The following is a 16,301-nucleotide window of genomic DNA, read 5'->3' as shown; positions in this document are numbered from 1 at the left end:
AAATTTGCTTCTGGGGTATCCCATTCCAGGTCAACCAACTCCTGGATGGCTTCCAGTACTGGAAAGTAGCAAGAGACTTTCCGTAGGGAAATCAGAATGGGATTCTTCTTTGGTTCCATCATAAAGTCACCCCAGAAACTCCCAGGATCTTCAGGGTCTGGATAACCAAGGCCGGCAATTCATCTCTATGGAAAAACTTTAACATGGTCAGATACGGTTCGGAGCCAGGGGGACTTTCCTCATCTTCCAAGGAATCCGTATGCTCCTATTAGTCTGTTCAGTCCGGGTCCCTGCCAGGGATACCCTTGGTGAGGCGGGATATGCCTCTAGGTCTGTCGATAGGACTGGGAGGGGGAGGGCTTACTGGCTGAGATTCCAACCGACAGAAGCAAGTGATGTAGCAGACTACACCTGTACGAAGGCTTGAAGGCCCTGGAAAAATTCCACCCAAGGGAAGGCAGCCGGGTCCATGCCTAGCCCAGGAGGTACTGGGATAGACACTGCTGAATTTCCCTCTCCCATAGATGACCCAGTCACGGATCCACGGTACTTCCAGTTAAGGCTGTAGCTAACCCATCCTCTGAATGGAAGGAGCCGGGCTTAGAAATGTCCAGGGAGGACAACTCTCCCTGGGCTTCCTCACAGTGCTGACTTAAGTTGGAATCCAGGTCAGACTGTGAAGCAGCGCAGAGAGAAAGGTGCTTATGTTTCTTGGCTGCCAGAGTCATTGGTGGCGTTCTGACGGCTCACGGTTAAAATTTTATGTGCACATATTTTGGGCGCCTAGGCAGGATGCGCCTGGCTTTATCTGTATTCTGTTCTTAGTAGGTTGTGTGCATATGCAAGCGTGAGACGTATGCGTGCAGCACATGTGCACAGCCAACGCAGTGCGCATACCGATGCTGTATGGAGGGCAATACAGCACACACACAGACGCGTCCAAGATGGCGCCACTGTGGCCTATCATGCAGTGTCCTGACCAAGCTTCAAGCGGGGCCTCGCCTTTTGGAGGGCCGCTCAGAAGCCCACTTCCCCTTACCCCAATGGGATTGGGAATGACGTCGGTATGGTGGGCCGAACAAGGAGACAGGAGGATGTGTTACTGAAATCCCTTCCAATAGACTCTGAATCTAGAGGTAAATTTTATTTTTTTTTTATACTTACTTGGGTGCAGTGCTTACTGGCTCAGTACAGAGACCGTCTCCGGCTGCAGGGGAAGAAGGCTTTGGCAGTCACCAGTGTGCTCGTTTTCTCAACTGGGGGAGGGACCTTTAGGTATCACCGCATTAGAGCAGGGCTCAAATTTTTCTCCAGTTTAAATGGAGAATTTCTCCTTCCAAAAAGTACCACAATCCCCATAGGGAGAGGTACATCCACCATCTGCTGGAGACTGAGAAATACTGAAGGGCTAAGGTCACTGCAGGGGTGTATGTAGGGTGATGTCAGCTTTGAAATCTGACTCCATCTCCATCTGCTGGCAGAGGAGCATAACCCATTGGTCCTGAGTCCATCTGGCTACACACTGGAAATGACCCAGATTGGCCACTATTAGAGAAATGATGCTGGGCTCGATGGACCTTTGTTCTGACTCAGTATGGCATATCTTACCTAAGAGTTAATCAAAATTGCAATGTAAACATTCAGCTGTGTAAGACCTTCAAAGAGCATGGGTCTTTCTAGTCTTTTGTATTCAATTAAATTATTACAAGCAACTGGTACTCGTTCAACTTTCAGCAGCTTCTACAAATTATCAGCTTACCCAAGTAGCTTGAGGCGGTGAGCTCTTGGGGTTTGGGTCCATAGGCAAGATATTTCACACCCCTACAAACCTCTTCACCCCCCCCACCCTTTTCTCTCACCTTAATAACATTCTGCACGGAGATTACATAGCCAGCATGCCTCAGACCCACAGGCTGATTCGGGGTGAGACGTTTATAACCCATCTCCATAACCTTCAAAAAGAAAGAATTGTAAAGGAAACAAACACTAAATTTAACATTTTCAAGAGCTCTTTTCAAAACAAGTCATTTCACCTCATGCAACTGAATGATAATTTCCACTAGATGAAAAGTGTTAAAGTTCCAAACCTGTAAATGAAAAAAATGACTGGTGCACTATTCAAGGATGAATCTCTAGATCTGTGATTACTGCACCCCCAAGCCAGCTCTGGCTAGGTGTAGACAGGTGAGACAGCTTTAAACAGTGCTACTATTTTAACTGCAAGTTGTTTTGTTGACCCCATACCCTCAAATAAGACTGCAAGATCAGAAATCACTGTCTATGGCTGATGGCAGTTTCCTCATAACTTTCATGCCCCACATTACCAAGTCTAAGCCTCCGCTGGCCACACCAAAGGAATATAACTAGGACTTAAGCTAGAAGATGGGAACTATATACTGATTAATAGACCAGTATCCTGTTCTTGGTTTAGAAGAACCAAAGTCTATAATTCAAACAAGTGGTGGGATGCTTTGCCAATACCAAAATAAAAAAAAAAAGGATTCCAAAAACATAAGTACATTATATGTAGTATTCTGTGTTCTCTTGTGAGGACAGTCATATCCTTCAACACCCATTGCACTGCAAGAAGTGTAAAGGTCACTATTGCAGATATAGAGGTGGCTCCTTTAGAGGGAAATACTTGCAGAGTTTTGTTGGTGTATCACCTGTGTAAAGTCCCAACTTATTGTGCACACAGGAAAAGAGCTGCATCTAGGCAGAAAAGGCATCTACATAGAGAACCTAAGTAGAACACACCTCTCTTCTTACCTATTCACTTATCCACACAAATAAGGGGTTTGCTTAAGCCTATGAGCTAGTGTAAGAGCTTTTACTTCAGTCTCTGAACACCAACACTTCATTTATATACACATAAATGCTACGCTGGGTTTTCTCCAATACAATTTATCCTTACAGTGATCTTCCTAGTATATAATATGTTCATGAAATTGTGAACACATTTGGTGCATACATATATTCTGTGTTTACATTATTTCTCTTATGTTGTAACATCCACTGTACTGTCCAAAGCACTTTTAAAAAGAAGAAATGAGATTCAGAATTTACCTCCCTGAAGTCTGTCTGCTCAATGTAGATGGTGGAAGAAAAAGGAATTTTGTGGAAGCCCTTAGATTCATCTGCTGGGAAATTTGGAACAGATACATCTATTGCCTGAAGAACCAAACCAGAGAACAATTTATAACAGAGTATAACAACAAACTGCACACAGACAAGGACACTGAAGGAAAAGGCATCAAGATGTGAAGTTGCAGGGAGGAAGGCTCATAGGAAAAATGAGAAAACCCTTTGAGAGGGTGGTAGATGCTCGAACTTAACCTGAGAGAGGTAACAGAAACCAAAACCATGTCTGTTTCAACATGCTTGGCACAGAGTGCACACAGTGAGAGTGAGAGAGTAACAGGTAGAAGAAATAAGGGAGGGGACTTGAGTGTTTGCTCAGACATATGGAATTTTAGAGGGTCAAAGGAGGAAGAATATAAGACAATGGGCAAAGTGGCAGTATGGCTGCACTGGGCTTCAAAGGTGGCTGGGATAACCTGTATTGAGCAGCCATGGTTATAAGCCTAACATTAGTGATATGGTTGTAATGGTTGCATTAGGATTCCATGAAGAATAGGGAACTTGTATGGAGTGGCCATTGTTATAGCCCAAACCTTCAATAAATTCAGGGAGGCCAAAAAAAAAAAAAAAGGTCCCCCCCCCAGCAGTTTTACTAGTTCTGGGGGCTATTTGGATTATTACAAAGCTTTTTGCTAAAATATGGGCAGGGTCTGGATGTTGGACTACGTAAGGCACTTTAAGAAGGTCGGTAACAACCTACAAGCAGAGGAAGTGGAAGTCAGGACTAACAAAATTTAAAAAAATACTTGGGACAGATATAGAGAGCATTGGCAGGAATAGGGATGAGAAGCTATGTTAATTCCAAGTATGGAAATTTATGTGCCCAATATTCAAATACTACTTAGCTGGATAAGTGACTTATAGTAGATAGATAAGTTGTGACTAAGAAGATAGATAAGTTGTGAGTGGGCAGTAGGCAGATGGGAGCAGTGCTACTTAGCAAGCTAACAGCCAGATAAGTAGTAATGGAGAAATTACTTACCTGATAATTTCGTTTTCCTTAGTGTAGACAGATGGACTCAGGACCAATGGGTATTGTGCTTTCCTAATAGCAAATGGGAGAGGAGTCAGATTTCAACTCTGACATCAGCCTACATATACCTGTGCAGCATGCTTAGCTCTTCAGTATTCTCCTCAAAAAGCCATAAAATCTTTTTGGCACTGGAGACCACTGGCGTGCTGAAACAAATGCTGACACCTAGGTAACTGCGGATGTCTTAACATAGAGGTAGGTAGAGGCTTACCCGTACAGTCTCGAGATTGATATCCGAGGTTCTCTATTTCTGGAGCAGCCGTGGGTGGGAAGCTGAGTCCATCTGTCTACACTAAGGAAAACGAAATTATCAGGTAAGTAATTTCTCCATTTCCTAGCGTGTAGCCAGATGGATTCAGGCCCAATGGGCTGTACAAAAGCTACTCCCCCACCGGGTGGGAGGCTGCCCATGACCCACTTAGTGCTGCCCTTGCGAAGGCTGTGTCCTCCCTGGCCTGGACATCCAGGCGGTAGAACCTGGAGAAGGTGTATAGGGAGGACCATGTCGCCGCCCGACAGATCTCGGCTGGTGAAAGCAGCTTGGTTTCAGCTCAGGAGACTGCCTGGGCCCTTGTAGAATGCGCCTTGACCTGTAGACGTAGTGGTTTTCCTGCCTCTATGTAGGCAGCGTTAATGACTTCTTTGATCCAGCGGGCTATGGTCACCTGCGAAGCTGCTTCCCCTTGTTTCTTCCTGCTGTGAAGGATGGGGGCTGTATGTTCCTGTAAGGTTTAAAACGCTGCAATCCTCTACCCTTGGTTCTTCGGGGGTGGGTGAGCGCTATGTTCTTTTCTTCCTGTTTTCAGGTAATTTGGGTACTGTGGATTTGCCCCATTTGTTGGCTAACTTCTCCAGTTCGCTTCCAAACAGGAGAGATCCTTTAAAAGGCATTTTTGTGAGATTCACCATGGAAGTCGCATCAGCAGACCAGTTTTGGAGCCATAATTGTCTTCTGGCCGCCACTGCGGCGACGACACCCCTGGATGATGTGCGCACGAGGTCAGCGGTAGCATCGGTGAGGAAAGAGACTGCAGGTTCCATTGCTTCTCCGGGCGTGGTAGCGGCTCTGGAGAGGATCAAACAGGAACGTGCCACCAAGGCGCAGCAGGAGGCTTGTAACGTCATTGCTGAGTCAAAGGACTGCTTAAGGATGGCTTCCAGCCTTCTGTCTTGGGCATCCTTCAGTTCTGCTCCTCCCTCCACAGGGATTGTGGTGTGTTTTGAGACACCACAGATCATAGCGTCCACTTTAGGGAAGCGTAGAAGTTCCTTGGCTGTGGGTTCCAGCGGGTATATGGCTTCTAGTGCCCGTCCCCCTTTAAAACTGGCCTCTGGAGCATTCCATTCCAGGTCAATCAGTTCCTTGATGGGCTCCAACATAGGAAAATAGCATGAGGCTTTACGGAGGTACACCACCATGGGATTCCTTTTAGGTTCCAATGTAGGGTTCATGCCTGGGAGACCCAGTGTCTTCATAGTTTGGGGGACACGAGGACTGGTAATTCGTCTTTGTGAAAGAATCGGAGCATGGTCCGGTATGGCTCCATCCCTGGGGGGATTTCCCCTTCTTCCAGGGAGTCTGTTTCCTCCTCTGAGGTGTCTGGCTCCCCATCCGGGATGATCTTGGATAGGAGAGGCATATCTCAAGAGCCTCGGGTGGTGCTGGGAAGGGCTTGTGCTTCCGGCAGAGTTTGAGGCAAGTGGACAGCCCGGGCTAGTTGTGTCTGGAAAGGTTTGCAGCCCTTTGAAAAATTCCACCCAGGAGAAGGTTCCTGGGTCCATGTTGATACCAGGAGGGATTGTAGTGGTAGCCCCGGAGGAACTTTCCTGTAGGGGCGCCGAGTTGGACATAGTTAGGTCCAGGGTGCCATCATCAGTGGTTCCGGATTCTGCTCCTGGCTGTGGGAGGTCTTTATTGGGCTCTCCCTGGTTCTGTTCGCACTGCTGGCACAGCAGGGATTCTAATTCAGGCTGCACAGCTCAAGTGGCAGGCTGGGCAAAGGAAGGGTCCCTTGGCCTTCTTGGATGATGGTGCCATTGTTTGTGCGCGTGAAGGGCTTAAAGATTAGTCAGTGTGAGAGTTATGCGCACGGATGCTCTTAGTTGTGCGCGTCAGGAGTACAGAAGTTATGTGCAGTACGTACGCACAAGTATTGCGTGCAGGCGGCGGATTTTATGCGTGTGGCACAGTTATGCGCGCCACTGTGCACACAACCCAAATATGCGTGCATTTAAGCGTGTATACCTACTGACGTGCTCAAGTTAGGCGCCTTGGGCCTCTGGCCTGCTCCACGTGTACCGACAGCGAGGGGGGAAGATGGTGCCGACGACCCCAGCAACAAGATGGCGGCCCCCCCCCCCGGAGGGTCTCCACAGGTGTGAGGCCTAGCTAGAGGAAGGCTGCTCAACCCGATTTAAACCTCAGAGGAAAGTCGGTATGGCTGTTCGAGCCTTAGAGACCGGAGACTTAGAAGAAAAGGTTTCTACCTTACCTGGTCTCGGTGCTTACCAGTCGCATGCCGGGCGGTCTCCAGCTGCGGGGGGAGAGGGAAATACCTTCACCGCTGCGCTTGAATCTGCACCCGCTGCCTTTCAGCCACCCTGGGGGCAATGTCCACGCCGGGAATCGGCCGGCGGACTAAGGCTCACTTCTGAGGGATATCAAATCGACCTCAGGAAAGTCTCGACTGGGGGAGGGACCGTTAGGTTTTCACCGCAGGAGAAGCGGGGCTCTCTTCTTAAAGGTAAATTTTTTTTTCTTCTTTATTGTAAATGTTACCCTATTCTTTTGGACAGTGTCCGCATCTGTTATGGGAGACTGAGAAATACTGAAGAGCTAAGCATGCTGCACGGGCATGTGTAGGCTGACGTCAGAGTTGAAATCTGACTCCGTCTCCCATCTGCTATCAGGAAAGCACAATACCCTTGGGTCCTGAGTCCATCTGGCTGCACGCTAGGAAATATTCATATTTACCCAGTTAAAGTTAATTGGATAAGTTAGACTTAACATATCCGGCTAAGTCCTCTCAAAGGGGCCTCTTGGACATGCCTTCAGTACGCCAAGCAAGATTATGCTGCACCAGAGGCCCTACATCTAGCTGATAGTCTAAAAACCTTCAAATCCTTGCTGAAAACATGGTTATTTAAGGAAGCGTATGATCTGATCTGAGAATTTTAACCAAGCAATTCCTGTGTGTTAACTGTAAATGGTCTCATATATGTGTTTTTTTAATGTGTTTATGTAAATTAATTTATGATTGTATTACTTGTACACCGCCTAGTTTCTGCTTCAGGTGGTTTATAAATATAAATAAAGATAAAGTAGCACCAAATATTGGAGAAATTACTTACCTGACAATTTCGTTTTCCTTAGTGTAGACAGATGGACTCAGGACCAATGGGTATAGTGTACTCCTGATAGCAGTTGGAGATGGATCAGATTTCAATCTGACGTCAGCCCTAGTACATATACCCCTGCAGGAAGTGCAGCTCTTCAGTATTCTCCTCGAAAAGCATTGTGGATATATGTGTGACTGAATAACTTGGTGAACTTGAATAACTTGGTGAACTTGAATAACTTGGTGAACTTTATAAATTTGAATCAGTTGGATTGGCTATAGCTGGAGACTGCCAGTGCCCTCAACCGGGAAACGTCGACACCTGATAGGGTGGGTGTCCTAGATGAAGGAAATCATGGCTTACCCTCGAATCATTCGCTCCCGGGGATGTCCCCCGAGGATTCCATGAGTGACGGCAGCCATGGGTGGGATGCTGAGTCCATCTGTCTACACTAAGGAAAACGAAATTGTCAGGTAAGTAATTTCTCCATTTCCTAGCGAGTAGCAGATGGACTCAGGATCAATGGGATGTATAAAAGCTATTCCCGAACCGGGTGGGAGGCTGCCCGTGACCCACTTAGTACTGCACTTGCGAATGCTGTGTCCTCCCGAGCCTGAACATCCAGGCGGTAAAACCTGGAAAAGGTGTGGATGGAGGACCATGTCGTCACCCTGCAGATCTCGGCGGGTGACAGCATCTTGGTTTCTGCCCAGGACACTGACTGGGCTGTAATGTAATATAGTTGTGTTCTCTTAACTTTAATTTTTAATCTTCCCTAAACTCTGTATCTATCTTCCTCGTTCTAGGTCCCTCTGACCACTCCGCTCTCTATCCCGTTCCTTTTGAATTCCCCTGTTAGATGTAACTATTATTTTCCTTCCAACTGTTGTTAATTGTTACCCCTGTTATGTAAACCGATGTGATATCCATTTGAACATCTGTATATAAAAAATTCTAAATAAACTAAATAAATAGTAGAATGGGCCTCGACTTGTAGAGGCGGCAGCTTGCCTGCTTCTATGTAGGACACCTTGATGACTTTGATCCAGCGGGTTATGGTTGCTCGCGAGGCTGCTTCCCCTTGCTTCTTCCCACTGTGAAGGATGAACAGATGGTCCGTCTTTCGTACGGATTCCGACATTTCCAGGTATCTGGATAGGAGTCTGCCAACGTTGAGGTGGCGTAGACTTCTGGCCTCTTCCGAATTCTTATGTTCATCTGGTGATGGTAGCGAGATGGTTTGGTTAAGATGGAAGTGAGTCACCACTTTGGGGAGGAACGAGGGAACCGTGCGTAACTGGATGGTTCCCAGGATGAGCCTGAGAAACGGCTCACGACAGGACAGTGCTTGTAGCTCTGATATACGACGGGCTAAACAAACTGCCATAGGAAGGCTTTCAGTGTTAATAGTCGGAGAGACAGGCCGCGGAGAGGTCTGAAAGAGGCTCCTGCTAAGAAATCCAGGACCAGGTTGAGGTTCCAAAGCGGTACCGGCCACTTTAGGGGTGGTCGGATGTGCTTAACTCCTTTCAGGAAGCGTGAAACATCTGGGTGAGAGGCTATGCTGTCACTCTCACTCTTGGTTCCGTAGCATGACAATAAGGCCACCTGTACCTTGATGGAGTTGAGGGACAATCCCTTCTGTAGGCCGTTCTGTAGGAATTCCAAGACCGCAGGAATTTTGACTGAGCGTGGTATGATGTCGTGATCCTCGCACCAGTCTTCGAATACCCTCCAAATCCTTATGTATGTTATAGATGTGGAGAACTTGCTTGCTCGGAGTAGGGTGTCAATTACCGCCCCCGAGTATCCGCTCTCTCAGGCGAGCCCTCTCAATGGCCAGACCGTAAGAGAGAATCGAGCTGGATCCTCGTGGAGGATCAGCCCTTGTTGGAGCAGGTCTCTGTGTGGAGGTAGTGGCAGGGGGGTCCCTGTCAGTAGTCTTCGCATGTCTGCGTACCACGGTCTTCTTGGCCAGTCCCCTGTGTAGTTTTATCTTGTGAATGACTGCTCCTAATAGGGGCCACGTCGGGAAGGCATATAACAGTCTCCTGTGGCCAGTTCTGTACCAGGGTATCGATTCCCTGGGACGAGGTTCCCGCCTGCGGCTGAAGTAACTGGGCACTTGGGTGATGGACTGGTTTGCCAGAAGGTACATGGTTGGTGTTCCAACCGTTCACTATCAGTTGGAATGCTGTGGTCGACAGCTTCCATTCTCCTGCGTCTAGACTTTCTCTGCTGAGGTAATCCGCCATGATGTTGTCTTTCCCGGCGATGTGGACGGCAGAGATCTCCTGGAGATTCACTTCCGCCCACATTAGGGGGTCTATTTCCAGAGACACCTGTTGGCTTCTGGTCCCTCCCTGACTGTTGATATAGGCCACTGTTGTGGCGTGTTCCGACATTACTCTGACCGCTTTGTCCCGGAGCCTGTGACCGAACTGCAGGCAGGCTAGTCTGACTGCCCAGGCTTCTAGGCGATTGATGTTCCATCCCGACTCTTCTTCGTTCCACTGCCCTTGGGCGGTTAGCTCTTTGCAGTGTGCTCCCCATCCTCGTAGGCTAGCATCCGTGGTGAGCAGGATCCAGGTCGGTGAGGATAGTCTTGTTCCCTGGCCCAGGTGGCCATCTTGTAACCACCATCGTAGTTGGGTCGGAACTCTGCCCGGGAGCTGTAGACAAACGGTGTAGTTCTGGGACAGTGGATTCCATCGTGATAGAAGTGAGCGCTGTAGGGGTCTCATGAGAGCTCATGCCCATGGCACTACTTCCAGGGTGGATGCCATGAGACCGAGGACTTGTAGGTAATTCCATGCTGTGGGGCGAGGTTCGCTCAGCAGGGTTTGCAACTGGTTCATCAGTTTTGAACTCCTTGTCTGTGTCAGGATGACCCTGTCTTCTTTGGTGTTGAATCGGACTCCTAAGTATTCTAGAGACTGTGAGGGCTGCAGACAGCTCTTGTTTGTGTTAACCACCCATCCCGAGGCTCTCCAGTAGAGTTTTGACTCTGTTGGTTGCCTGGTGACTTTCCTCTGGGGATTTTGCCCTGATCAGCTAATCATCTAAGTAAGGGTTTACGAGGATTCCTTCCTTCCTTAGTTTTGCCACCACCACCACTATGACCTTGATGAATGTCCGGGGTGCTGTGGCTAACCCGAAGGGTAGTGCCCGGAACTGGTAGTGACGGTCCAGGATTTTGAAGCGTAGGAAGCACTGATGTTCTTGATGGATTGGAATGTGTAGGAAGGCTTCCAACAGATCCAGGGATGTGAGAAACTCTCCCGGTTGTATCGCCCTTATTACAGAGCGTAGGGTTTCCATGTGGAAGCAGGGAATCCTCAGATGACGGTTGACCGAGTTAAGGTCCAGGATGGGCCTGAAAGTTCCCTCTTTCTTGGGGACGATAAAATAAATGGAATAATGCCCAGTATTTATTTGTTGCAGAGGCACTGGGGTTATGGCCTCTAGGGCCAGTAATCTGGTCAGTGTAGCTTCCACTGCCATCCTCTTGGAGGGGTCGTGGCAGGGGGATTCCACGAACTTGTCCAGTGGAGTTCGGAGGAAAGCCAGGTAATATCTCTCTCGAATGGTGGTTAGGACCACTTGTCCGAAGTTCTCGACCCATCTTTGGTAGAATAGGGCAAGTCTGCCCCCTATGACTTCTTCTTTGGATGGGTCGGCGTATTCTCATTGTGGGGCGTGGCTGGGGCCTGGACCCAAGCTGGTTCCCCTTTTGTTATGCTTGTTCCAAAAGGACTGGTTCCTGCCTGTAGGACAAGGCACTTGATAAGTGTTTCTGTATGGGTTGAAGCGCTGTGAGCCTCTATCCCTGGAAGATCGAGGGAAGGGTCGCTGGTTTCTCTTATTCCTGTCCTCCAGTAGCCGCGGCAGTGGGGACTCGCCCCCTTTGTTAGCAAGTTTCTCTAGCTCGCTGCCGAACAGGAGGGATCCCTTGAAGGGCATCCTTGTGAGTCTCGTTTTGGAGAATGCGTCGGCTGACCAGTTTCGGAGCCAGATTTGTCTTCTGGCTGCCACAGCGGATGAGACTCCTCCGGCTGCCGTGCGTACCAGATCTGAAGTGGCGTCCGCGAGGAATGATACAGCTGGTTCCGGGGCTTCCTCAGGAGTGTTGTTCCTGGTTTGTGCTAGGCAGGCGCGCGTCACCACGGCACAGCAGGCCGCGATCTATAAAGACATAGTGGAGACATTGAAGGACTGTTTGATTCCAGACGTCTGTCTTGAGCATCCTTGAGCGCAGCTCCTCCCTCCACTGGGATAGTAGTGTGCTTCAAGACCGCGCAGACCATGGCATCCACTTTGGGATATGCCAGGAGATCTTTGGCAGCAGGGTCCAGAGGGTACATGACTGCCAGAGCCTGGCCCCCTTTGAACGTGGTTTCTGGGGCCTCCCATTCCAGGTCAATTAGTTGCTGGATGACTTGTAGAAGTGGAAAATGACGGGAAGTCTGATGAAGTCCCTCTAACAGTGGGTTCGGCTTAGGTTCCCCCGAGGCGTTAGTGCCCGGGATGGCAAGCTCTTTCAGGCTGTGCATGACCAGGTCTGGAAGTTCATCCTTGGTGAAGAAGCGTCTCATGGTGTGATGGGGTTCTGTCCCCAAGAGGGAGCTCCCCTTCCTCCAGGGGTTCTGACTCCTCATCTGAGATGTCTGTGTCCCCGAAGATGGGGCTTCTGGGCGGTGGGATCACCTCCCTGGGCAAAGAGGATCCTGGTATTTTGAGGTCCTCTGGTGGTGCCTGTGACCGTACTGTAGGAGGCCCCTGCTGCATATGTATGAAGGTATGCAGACCTTTGAAGAATTCCACCCAGGAGATAGAAGCTGGGTCCAGACCAGGGGCGCCGAGTCCCTGGTGAGCCCCGTTTGAGGGGGAGTCCCGCTGTGTGATGCTAGGTCCAGTGTACCGCTGGAAAGGATGGTGTCCGGTACCGGCTGGGGAGGGCCATGAGTTGGGTCCCCTAGGGCCTCTTCGCACTGTATGCACAGGGCCGTTGCCTCCTCATGCTGTGCAGCCCTAATGTGGTATGCTGGGCAAAGTCCCTGAGCCTTGAGTTTCTTTTCAGGTGGGGACATGGTTTGTGCGCGTATAAAACAGTTGTTTGCTGAAGATGTGCATGTAGGTTTAATGCTCGCATGCCATGAGATGTGTGCACGGGTCGAAATTGTGCGCCCAGCACCATAAGCGCGACGTTGTGCGCACAAGGATTTTGTGTGCATAGCTCACAGCGGCGGACAGGGCGGCAAACAGGGCAAATATGGTGATGGAGACCACACGGATAATATGGCGACCACCTCGGAGGCTCTCCACGTGGGAGGACCCTTGGATGTAACCGGGGTCTAGCCCTGCTAGAGTGGATCAATCCAGTGGCACTGGTCCCGGCCGGCGACCTGTGTGACTCCGAGTTTCGGAGACTGGAGTCTTTAAAGAAGATTTCTACCTTACCTTGTCTTCGGCGCTTCCCGGTTTCGTTCCGGGCGGTCTCCGGCTGTGGAGGGGAGAGGCAAATACCTTCACTGCCGCGCTCGAGGTTGCACCCACTGCCTGTCAGCTGCGCCCGAGACCGGGGGCTATGTCCCTGCTGAAGGTTGGCCGCCTGACCGAGGCTTACCTCCGAGGGATCACGGAAATCACCGCGGAAATTCTCAACTGGGGGAGGGACCCGAGGGTGTCACCGCAGGAGAGCGGGGCTCGTCTGTAGAGGTAAGATTTCTTGTTTCGGGTTTTTCTCCTTTAAATTTACTCTAACGCTGTGAGAGCATGCAGATAGTCCCTAACTGCTATGGAGACAGAAAATACTGAAGAGCTGCACTTCCTGCAGGGGTATATGTACTAGGGCTGACATCAGATTGAAATCTTATCTGTCTCCAACTGCTATCAGGAGTACACTATACCCATTGGTCCTGAGTCCATCTGCTACATGCTAGGAAAGGGGATATTCAACAGCATAACTGTGTGGCTGAATATTCCATGCAAGTTAGCCGGGTAAGTCTTACCCGGCTAACTTACCTAAACAAATTGCTTTGAATATTGAGGCCTGTATATTCATCTACCTAAACAGGAAGACAAATGAGCACACTGAATGGGTCAATTAGCACTTATCTGTCGTTATCCACTATATTATACTTATTCTGGTAAGCATACATGATTTGAACATGTTGCAGTGTTCTCCACAAAAACTGGTTAGTGAGAATCCAGTAGAACCTTTTTTTGACAGCATGCCAACTAACAGCAAATAAAAGTGGACGGCAACTCAATAAGTCACTCAAAGAGAATAAACAAAACTGAGCCAGGTAAATTCTAGAGTGTACTAAGCAATCTCTAAAGCAATCAGTTGTGTTCCTCCTACATCCTGTGCTGATTCAAGGCCTTCATGTCTATAGGGATGCTCTTAACTTTGATAAATTACGAGGTAATGCCTGACTGCCAATCCACAAACCTTACAAAATAAGATTTAAGGACCAAATATTTGTATCCTAGAGGAGATATATGAGAGACATTCAAATACATCAAAAAAGTATAAACAAGTATTTTGGAATGAAGTTCTAGAACAAGGGGAGTTGATGAGATGCAGCACTAACAGCACTTAAATATTGGCTACTCTCACAGTCATACAATGACTGCTCACCCATTGACAGCAGAACTTAAACTTTTTTTTTTTTTCATATCCACCTCTCATTCCTTTTCATGCCAGCAACCCCCTCCTTCTGACTCTGCCCCGACTCGCAGAAACCTTTTTCTCATCTACGATATCAACCGTCTACTTCAAGATTTGCATACATTCATATCTAATGTTCAATGTATTTATTGAATTTTATTAAGTTATTTTTGTTTTGATTCAATCTCTGTCATACTGTTATGAATTTAAATGTAACTGGTTGTTATAATGTAAACCGGAGTGAAGGCAATGTCAGCTATACCTCGGTATATAAACAAATGCTAAATAAATAAATAAATAAATAAACAACAGGGATAGTCTCAAGACTAACAAGGAAATACTTCACAGATAAATGTGATGGATACATGAAACAGCCTGCAAAAACAATTCAAAAAGCATGGGATAAGTAGAGGCACCTTAGGTACAGTGTTGTGAGGGGAAAGCCAGAGACTGACTCGAACGGGTAGACTAGATGGGCTTTGTAGGCTTCATTTATGGCCATTTTCTGTGTTTTTTGTTACTAGCAAAAAGTCATCATTAAAAGAAGCTTATGACATTCAATTGAACAGATTGTTTGCCAAGAGAAAAAAAGCAAGTCAGTGAAATGCCTTTGAACTCAATGTCAACAATAACAACTTTACAAACATCCTGTTCTTTCAGCATGCTGTTCCAGAGAAGTACTGCCTCCTTTTAATGTCTTGATTCTGAGAAGTTGCGGAAGATGCCAGAGTCATAGAGGGCCATCCACAGCCAGATTGATGAGATATGCAAACCATAGATGATGGGGCCACTCAGGAGCCATGAGGATTACCCTCCCTGGGTGGATCTCTATTCTGCGAAGCACCTTGCCTACCAGAGGCCAAGGAGGAAACACATACAGGAGAACTGAGGTTGGCCAGGGAAGTACTAGCGCATTGACCCCCTCTGCGCCGTGATCTCTCCTGAGACTGAAAAAGCGAGGAGCCTTGGCATTGTCCCACATTGCCATCAAGTCCATGTGGGGAGTCCCCTATCTGCGAGAAACAAGATCCATCGCTCTGTCCGAGAGTTCCCACTCTCTGGGATCTATACGCCTCCAACTCAGGAAGTCCACTTGTATGTTGTCCTTCCCGGCGATGTGAGAAGCCACTAGCATCACAAGATTTTGCTCCGCCCAAGCCATGAGTAGCTCCGCCTCGTCGGCTACAGCTTGACTTCTGGTACCTCCTTGATGGTTAATATAGGCCATCGTCTTTGCACGAACCGTCTGATGGCGTAATCGGGGGAGAAAGCGTTGCAAGGCCAAGCGAACTGCTCTGGTCTCCAGGCGATTGAGCGACCATCCGGATTCCTCCGGGGACCAGCTGCCCTGTACTGAAAGATACTGGCAAACAGCTCCCCAGCTGGAGAGACTGGCATCCGTGGTCACACTCTCCAGTTCGGAACTTCTAGATCCACCCCTCGAGATAAGTTGTGTGGGCAAAGCCACCACCCAAGACTGGACCTGGCATGATCGGTGAGTGGCAGAGGGAATTGGAAATTCTAAGACTTGGGATCCCACCGGGAAAGCAATGTTTGTTCTAATAATCTCATATGAGCAAAGGCCCAGGGAACCACTTCCAGAGTAGATGCCATAAAGCCAAAAACTTGAAGGTAGTCCCAGGCCCTGGGCAGGGGGGCGTGCTAACAAGCGACGAACTTGCCCCATCAATTTGTTCATTCAGTCCGTAGGGAGAAATTTTTTCCAACCAAGGAGTAAAACCGGGCTCCCAGAATTCGAATGTCAGAGGGGACAAGATTGCTCTTGGCCTGATTGATTACCCAGCCTAGGGATTCCAAGAGAGAGTGGTCACCTTGTGGATTATCCTCAGGACTGGCAGGGACCGGCGACAGCATTGGAGGAAGCTCCCACACCCCCATAGATCTTGCCTGAGCTTCAGCAAAGGTGTTTAAGATGGCCGCCGTCCCTGCACTGAGAGGAAATGGATCAGCCAGAAGCTCCCGCGGAGCAGAGCGTTTTTGAGCCCCTCGAGGCTTGGCTAATGCTGCAGACCCTGAAAATGTGGTGAAAGTCATCAAAAACGCAATTCAAATGGGGAGGGGTCCTGGATTGCAGTAGAGCAAAAAAGAAAATTT

General features: G+C 48.5%; 1 protein-coding gene across 1 annotated transcript in view; it reads right to left on the bottom strand.

Moving 5' to 3' along the window:
* The window catches only part of QARS (glutaminyl-tRNA synthetase), a 220,450-nt gene that overhangs the window by 30,364 nt on the left and 173,785 nt on the right, over positions 1-16,301 (bottom strand). The window contains exons 19-20 of the mRNA XM_029601243.1: positions 3,067-3,171; positions 1,860-1,952 (exon numbers count right to left, since the gene is read on the bottom strand). Coding sequence (XP_029457103.1) covers positions 1,860-1,952; positions 3,067-3,171 — 198 coding nt within the window. The remainder of the gene's footprint in view (positions 1-1,859; positions 1,953-3,066; positions 3,172-16,301) is intronic.

Source organism: Rhinatrema bivittatum, chromosome 4, assembly GCF_901001135.1.
Source record: "Rhinatrema bivittatum chromosome 4, aRhiBiv1.1, whole genome shotgun sequence".
NCBI classification, from domain to species: domain Eukaryota; kingdom Metazoa; phylum Chordata; class Amphibia; order Gymnophiona; family Rhinatrematidae; genus Rhinatrema; species Rhinatrema bivittatum.
The sequence above is the reverse complement of the archived record's forward strand: the minus strand, read 5'-3'. Positions and strand labels throughout refer to the sequence as shown.